Source organism: Eleginops maclovinus, chromosome 20 (assembly GCF_036324505.1).
Source record: "Eleginops maclovinus isolate JMC-PN-2008 ecotype Puerto Natales chromosome 20, JC_Emac_rtc_rv5, whole genome shotgun sequence".
In the NCBI taxonomy this organism is placed as follows: Eukaryota; Metazoa; Chordata; class Actinopteri; order Perciformes; family Eleginopidae; genus Eleginops; species Eleginops maclovinus.
Genome location: NC_086368.1, coordinates 12,204,915 through 12,212,842, shown reverse-complemented (window position 1 = coordinate 12,212,842; position 7,928 = coordinate 12,204,915). Strand labels below are relative to the sequence as shown.

The following is a 7,928-nucleotide window of genomic DNA, read 5'->3' as shown; positions in this document are numbered from 1 at the left end:
ATTGACTTTTTTATATTGAAATAACAAAACAATGAGAACCTATTTCAATACAAATAATTCTTAGGATCTCAAAAATAATGACCTAGCTTGTCAGTATAGTGACTTAATTAGGTCGAAGTAGTTATTATAAATGATGAACAAGCGTTCTCAAAATGACTTGTAAAACTGTCCTTATTATTTTTTAGATAAGTCATTATTCGAGAATTCATTATATTTGATATGTTAGATTATCATTTAGGGACTTAAAGGAGTTGTTTCGTTTTGTTAGAGGGCTCCTTTGTGGAGATTTCTCTGCGATTGTTCACGCAGCACGTAAAGGCATCATCCTCTTCTCCGGGCTGCACGGCGTCACAGCGATGTGTCATCTCGACGGATAAATTACCGCTACTCCTCTATGCTGTTCCGTAGCCAAGGCAATGTTTGCCAACGACCGTTAGTCGGGTTATTATTGTTATTTGCACCTGTTCTTCACAATATCCCTCTCTTAGTGTTGAATTAGCAGGATGTTTCCAGCGGGCAACATGTCGCTCATGGCGGCGGGTTTGGTGCTGCTCACCGTGGTCCTATGCTCTTCTCACGGTAAGATTACGGATAACCGTGCAGGCCGCTCGGCTAGCTAACGGTTCAACGTCTGCTCCGCGTGCAGTTATTAATGCATCAGTATAAAGTCGACTGTCGGTGTTTACTTCCAGACCTCGACGTTTACGTGGGGCCTGGATAACTTCCCACCGTGGGTCACTGTGCAGAGTCCGACCACATAATCTTAACATTCATCAGTTCAGTCTCCTGTGAACTGCTGCTCTTCATGCGTTTGTTTATCGACATTATGTGCGAGTTTTCTGGAAGTTTTTATACTTAAAAGGCAAATTCTATTTTCCGGTCGCATTCGGATATTGATAACCTGACGGTTAGTGTAGTAAGTTTCGCTGTAAAACAAATCCTACATTACCCAATGCTTATCAAATGTATGAAACATGTATCCGTTGCAGTGTATCCAATTGCTTCATTCGTTTGAAATGATGTCTCGGTCCTTTTGCAATACAGACAATGTTTTTGATTGCGTTGTTTGTTTTGTATTATTTTAATGCATTATCATTTAGATACATTTTTTAATTGATATTATTTTTTTGCCAGTGGTATAAAGCAAATAAATAGTAACCTCTGAGGTACTTGTACTTTACTTGAGTATGTCAATGTTTTGCTACTTTGTACTTCAACTCTATTCAGACCTAAATAGTGCACTTTTACTCTACTAAAAACATGTAATACCTTTAGTTACTTTGCAGATTTGGATTATAATGTATGTAATCAACATTTAAAAAACCTGGAGTAAAATATACAAGCTACACTGAAGTATACAAAATAATTAAAATTAGTTCACATGTACAAACATTGATGAAACTGAAATACATCAATAATTAAATCATAATATACAATAAATACTATTCTAAAATGGGCCAATCTGCATAATGAGGACTTTTACTCGTGGTACTTAAAGTATATTTGATGCTGATACTTTAGTACTTTTACATGAGTAAAATTTTGAATGCAGGATTTTTCAAAGTATTTAAGCTTTTTATAAAATATGCAGTATGCACAACAAACTATTACAATAAGGTCACATTAAATTGTTGTTTTGCATTAACTTAGCTGCTATTCAACAAGTTAAGCACACATTAATTTTAAGACGGGGTGTGTACAGAAGTGTAAACAACCAGACAATAGTTACACAGACTCTCAATAAAATATTTTGTAATATTAGTCCTTAAACTAAAATGACAGAATAAGTATTCTCCATGCCAAGTCTTCAAAGGCTTTTGTCCAAAAGTCTAAACCGTTTCAGGTTCCAGTATAAATAGATCAAGCTCAACAATATACTGCAGACGTCCTCTAGCAAAGTTTCCATTGGGTTTATACACACAGAGACATCAACAAAGGGACAGCAGCTCTCTGGGAATAAATACACTGTTTAGTTTACAGTATTCAGTCAGTTTGTATAGTCAGCGATGCTTTATGTATACCATTTCTCGCACAGACCTATGAAAACTCATAGGAAAAAAAAGGTGTGACTTTTAGCAGCCTTACACACTTGTGGCTGTGAGCAGGCTGTTGGCGTGCCTGAAATGCTATATTGTAGAAAATATAATCAAACCAGTTCCTTTCAACTCAATTTATGACTTCCTATGTGTGTATTCTGATGTTCTCACAGTATGCCAAATGTTTCTCAGTCAGTTATCAAACATTTGTACTGCACAGATCATATTTGGGATTCAGGGCATTGCTGTCAAAGACCGAATGATCAAATAAAAATTCCTTAGTTGCAGAACTACAAGTAAAAACACAAACATTATTTTTATATTATTCACCTTTATAACTTTTCAACTCCTGCCACAGTGAACTGTTGAATAATGTATTATGAGTGTATTTGGCCTGGAACCAGAAGACTGTAAACTAAAAAGAGCTAGTACCGTCAAAACTAACATTTATTTTTTCCTCAAGGCAGAACAAAGCAGTATCTGTAAGTGTGTGCGATAAAACAACAGCATGTTGGTAAACTCAGAGAAAGTGAGATATCAAAGGCAGGACAATAAATCCTCCAGAGCTGAAGTTTGAGCTACCTTGTGTTCCCTGTAATGTCCTCCCGCCTGACACTTTTGACTTGTTTGTTTTGCAGTCAGTGCGAATGAGGACTGTCTGTGGTACGTGGATAAAAACGGCACCTGGCACAACGGCTTCGACTGCCCTCTCATCACGTTCTGCTGCGGGAACTGCCACCGACGCTACTGCTGCCTGGACGCCTTCAAGATGATCACAGAGAGGGAGCAGAAACGCTGCATGCTCTTCCAGTTCAGGTGGGGGCAGCGGCAGGGTTTTCATTTAATGACTTATTTAGTTATTTTCTCCACACCATGCAGTGTCTGTATTCACAATTCAAGGCCATCACTGCAGGATCAGATATGTCTTGTTTTCTGAAGGCAGAGAGATGCTTTAACATCCTGCTAGAGGAAATTTGTTGCCACCGTCTGCAGTATCAGATATGTGCTCCGACATCGATGAACATAAATCTATACAAAGTACACACTATACTGACAATAATATCTGACCCAAGAGAAGTAGGGATGGGCATCGAGAGCAGGTTCCAATTGTCAGACGATCAGACTTAACTCTAAATGCCAGAAATGTGCAACAATAAGGAGAAGTTCTTCCATTAACTACCAAAACAAATGTCTGCCACAATTGCATTCAAATTGGTGATTCTGGGCGACCGATTGATGATCCCCTAGTTAAAGAAACCTGACCTGAAATGTATCCTGTAAAAACACATTCCAATCCCAGCATGGAAAATGTAAGTGTCCTTCCTGCAAATGTTATTAAAGGATGTGCTCGTGTCCCACTGACTGCATTTGACTCTAATTGCCTTGTGTTTGCCCCCACAGTGTGATATGCTCTCATTAGTTGTTCTATCACACCGACTATCCTCTGGGAGGGATCGTTATAGTTCTGGTCTAAGCAATGTCGTACCTGAGAGACTGCAACATGGAGCTTTCCAACACAGCATCCATCACTATCTGGCAGCGAGCAGACAACCTGCAGCTTATTAAGTCCGGCTGGAGATCAGCAGCGGGCGGGGGAGGCTGGGCTCAAATGGAGGGCCTTGTAGCTTCACTGAGACGCAGAGATGGAGAGATGCGTGGTGTACGTCATTAACTCGGGTGTGATTTCAGGGTCGGCCAGCGGTTAACGTGGGGTCTGAATCAAGGGTTTCATATCTCCACTTTAATCCTCGACACGAGGCTGGGTGATGAAAGTAAAGCTTCATTGTTTTAAGTCCTCCTTTGTCTCTCTCCTCAGCCCCACTACGTTAGCCGGCATCGCCTCCTCTATCCTCCTGTTTGTGGCCATCATCGCCACCATGGTCTGCTGCTTCATGTGCTCCTGCTGTTACCTCTACCAGAGGAGGCAGCAGAGGGGCAGGACGCCCTACGATGGTGAGACCCCCCCCTCCTCTTAATGATGTCCTTTCTGTTATAGATTCCATGAGTATTCTCATTCTGTCACCTTTGACCAGCAGCCCAGCACATCCCCATGGCCAGCTATCCAGTGGAGCCAATGTATGATGCTTACGGGAAACCCCTAGGACCCCACGAGTATCTACATGCAGGGTATCCGATGGCGCCCCAGTACCCGGGCATGCCCCCACAGTACCCTATGATGCCACCTGGACATTATCCCCCACACATGATGGATCCTGCATACGGCCAGGGTAAGAGTGACTTCACATATAGAGCTGCAACGATATGTCAATTGAAAGGAATAATTACCATTTAAAATATCGATAAATCATCGAAAATATTCATGTGAAATTGCTGCCTCTTAAATCTGAAGATGTCCGGCTTTTCTCTGTTTAAAATCCTATTCAACTGAATACCTACACTGTGGGTCGTGGATTGACTAGACATCCGGAAACACAACAGACTCCTGAAACTTTAATGTATAATTAATCAGCATACTTGAAAATGTGTTTGTTACAGCCGTAATTAAATGTGTTGAATGTAATATGTTAGAAATGATTTCCATTTCCATTTCTTGCATATAAATTATTGCAAACCAAAACAGTGCATTTTAAACTATACCAAATCCAAATGGTGTCACCAAAGACAAGTGGCTCTATTCAATCATAGAATATGACACCAGTCCTGCTGACACCAGTATACACGGGGAGAAAGGCAATGAGTGCTTCTTCGAACCGCCGCAGCAAACATGCCGAGGTTAAAAAGCCAAGACTTCTCCTGATTTGAGAGGCAGATTGTTTTTGCATATTTCATGCTACCAGCTAATGACTCTTCTTAGCATGGTCACAGCAGTACATGAAGATCTGACGTTCTTTATGTTTGTTTTTCAGCCCCCCCACCTTACTCACCACCTCAGTATCCTGGTCATTGATGGGCTCATCCACACACACACACACACACACACACACACACACACACACACACACACACACACACACACACACACACACACACAAGTGGGAAACAACAGCAATTGAGAAAAAGGACTGTTTGAAAATAAAAGGCAGCAACAATCTCACACTCAAACACACTGTCATACACACACACACACACACACACACACACACACACACACACTACAGCTCGACCAGCAGCAGGCACTTTAAGTTAGTGTTTTTTTTATGTATATTTACAATGTTGTCCTACTTTTCTGGAGTATTTAGTCAAAATCTGGTCCGCATCCTGGCGACTACTTGCTCCCGTCTGGTTTTGCGGAGGCTGTCACACTCTCCCTCAAAGTGACTCTGTGCTGCCACTTTGGGCTCTGGCACCTCAATGACAGGGTGTCTCCTGAAGACGGGGGTCATTACCTTACAGGAAAGGGGTCAGACGGGATTTTCTAAAAAATTAAACACGCTTCCTCTTTAGATTTTCGAGAGAAGAGTGATTTAGTTTGTCACTTTTGATGAATTTGAATCAATGAATAACTGCCTGAAGCTACATTCCAGGCCAAACACTAATATGATTACATGATGTATTTATTTCTGCATTTGATGTTTTTCCCCACGTGATGTGATAGGGGCTGAGAGGAAAACCAAACTACATGTTTGAACAAAAGGTGAAATATGTGGCTCAAAATGGCAGCGTGATCCTGTCCTAAATGTGCAGAATGACTTTAAGGTACTCTTTATTCCGTGTAAGAAGCCTTTAGTCGTCTTTTGTTCCAACTTTTCTTCTTTGTATCTGACTTGACTAATTTACGTCATGGTGGTATATTAGCTGCAACACACAATGTAACATCTCGCCATCAGCATGCTACCCCAGTCAAAGTAATCTGTCCTCTCATGCTTCTCTTCTGGTTTTAAATGAATTAGAAATCTTTAGACTAATCCCATAATGCCAGGTAGGATGTTTTCCAGTGATTTCATGTTTATGTTGTTAATGTTTATTTTTTGTAATGTATCAGGTCAGGAGAGATGCAGGTCAATGCTGCTCACTTAAAACAAATGTTCAGACTACATTAAATGACCATGAAGAGGAAAAAACTGATTCATATTTAAAATGTGTTTTTCATATTCTTCAGCTGAATATGTTATGATAATGTAACACGTTATGTTAAACAAAATTGTAAATCCTAACATAGAATACGTTTGGTATTTATTATAATAATTGAGGGTACTTTTTACTGTGAATGGGTTCTCACCTTGTGGACTAGCTCCAAAGCCAAAAAATGAAGTCTATTTTATTAATCACCTCTCTTTTAAAATTAAAGTTTGACATTTTGGGAATATATCTGGGATTTCTTAGAATCCTTAGCAGGTATAAGTAATCATTTTAACAATGCAGTGGCAGACCAGAGTTAAATTACAGTTTTCTGTAAATATAATATTATTGTCAAAAAGAAGATTTCATATATGAACAACCTTATTGTTCCTAAAGATTAAATTATGTCCCATTTTCCGGTCATATTTGGGCTTTAAATGTCGGATTTCTACCTTTCTTTTAAATTTCTATAATGAACTGCAATAACATACTTAAACATTTCAGATATAAACAATCAAATTGTTGCTCATCATAATTGTAATATCAAATACATAATGTAATTGAGAAAATAAAAAAATTGCTTAGTAAATATTTTTATTTGAAATTTCAATTTCGATTATTAGCGGTTTCCCTCTCTTTACAGTATTTGGGCTAAGCTAACTTTTAAAGTTACCACACAGATGCAAGTGGTATCAGTCTTCTGATCTGGCGGTCAACGACGAGCTAAGCAGATAGGTGCGTCTCCCAAAATGTCAAACCTCCTTTTAATTCACACTTACAGATTTGGGCTCATGTGAGGTCAGGGCCTGTAACCTGTAATGATTCTGTAATTGGCTTTAGCATCTTGCACAGCCCTGTTCCTTTTTGTAAGATGTGTGAATTGTGATGCATCGAGCACGTGTTGTACAGTAAGCTGTCTGACTACTAATAGGTGATGATGATCTTTATCGGGTGTAATGTATCTCATGTCGAAGTGAGACATTAATAATATTATGCTGATCGATTAGAGAAGTCTGGGCACTTCCTTGGGACTCACTGCTGTAACTTGTCCCCAAACGAGAACTATCTCTGCTAGTTTACAGAATAAATTGTTTCCTTAAATGGCCAAGTCCATTTGTACAGATTTGTTGAGCCATTGTAAAGCACAAAGAACACTGGACTTTTTCTTCGTGAGATGCTTTCATATGTAGTTTGACAAAACATTTGCTCTAAACCAACTCCATGAGTGTGTTTACTGAAACTGACATCAGTTGGCAAAATAACTTGTCTAGATATGTTACTTTTTGTCTTGTCATATGGATGGAATGACACTTTAACATAAAGTAAGTAAAAAGTTTTTATTTCTATTAACATAAAATCTAACTTTGGAATGTAAAAATACAACTGTCTGCGTGTCTTATTGTTTTCAAGAAATCTAATTATACAACATTTTGAAAAGGAGGTAGTGTTTACATATGTTTGACCACTAGAGGTCCATATTAACCTGTTCACATGTTGGTTAATACGTTATTTCATTGTCATCTGAGGCAATATCTTATCCAACACAAATCTATGCCACTAAACTCACTGATTGTAATTAACCATTCATTATTTATCAATAACCTATTTGTGACCAAGTTAAACATGATTACAGTGTATATTATGCCTTTAAATTGTGACATATGTACATTTAACAATTCCACAGCCCACCAACACACCCAGCCAATGAATAGCATTGTATTACTTTCATTAGATTCCTATTTTATTTTAGAAAAATACTACACTACATGTCTACATATACAGTACTTGATAGCCATAGCTGTGTGAGCATGGAGCAAAAAATATATAAATACAATCATTACATTCATTTATATTATGCTCAAACCATTGAAT

At 38.7% G+C, this 7,928-nt stretch overlaps 1 protein-coding gene across 1 annotated transcript; it reads left to right on the top strand.

The window, feature by feature from the left end:
- Positions 1 to 329: 329 nt before the first annotated feature.
- On the top strand, positions 330 to 7,433 carry shisa4 (shisa family member 4). The gene is made up of 5 exons (XM_063911994.1): positions 330 to 579; positions 2,675 to 2,852; positions 3,853 to 3,989; positions 4,073 to 4,264; positions 4,904 to 7,433. Exons 1-5 carry the CDS (start codon positions 504 to 506, stop codon positions 4,942 to 4,944), a joined length of 624 nt encoding a protein of 207 aa, XP_063768064.1. The 5' UTR covers positions 330 to 503; the 3' UTR covers positions 4,945 to 7,433.
- The last annotated feature ends 495 nt before the right edge of the window (positions 7,434 to 7,928 follow it).

Coding starts and splice junctions, on each gene's coding strand:
- shisa4 (XM_063911994.1), top strand. CDS start 504: ATGTTTCCAGCGGGCAACATGTCGCTCATGGCGGCGGGTTTGGTGCTG. Junction 580..2,674: donor GGTCCTATGCTCTTCTCACG/GTAAGATTACGG, acceptor TTTGTTTTGCAG/TCAGTGCGAATGAGGACTGT. Junction 2,853..3,852: donor TGCATGCTCTTCCAGTTCAG/GTGGGGGCAGCG, acceptor CTCTCTCCTCAG/CCCCACTACGTTAGCCGGCA.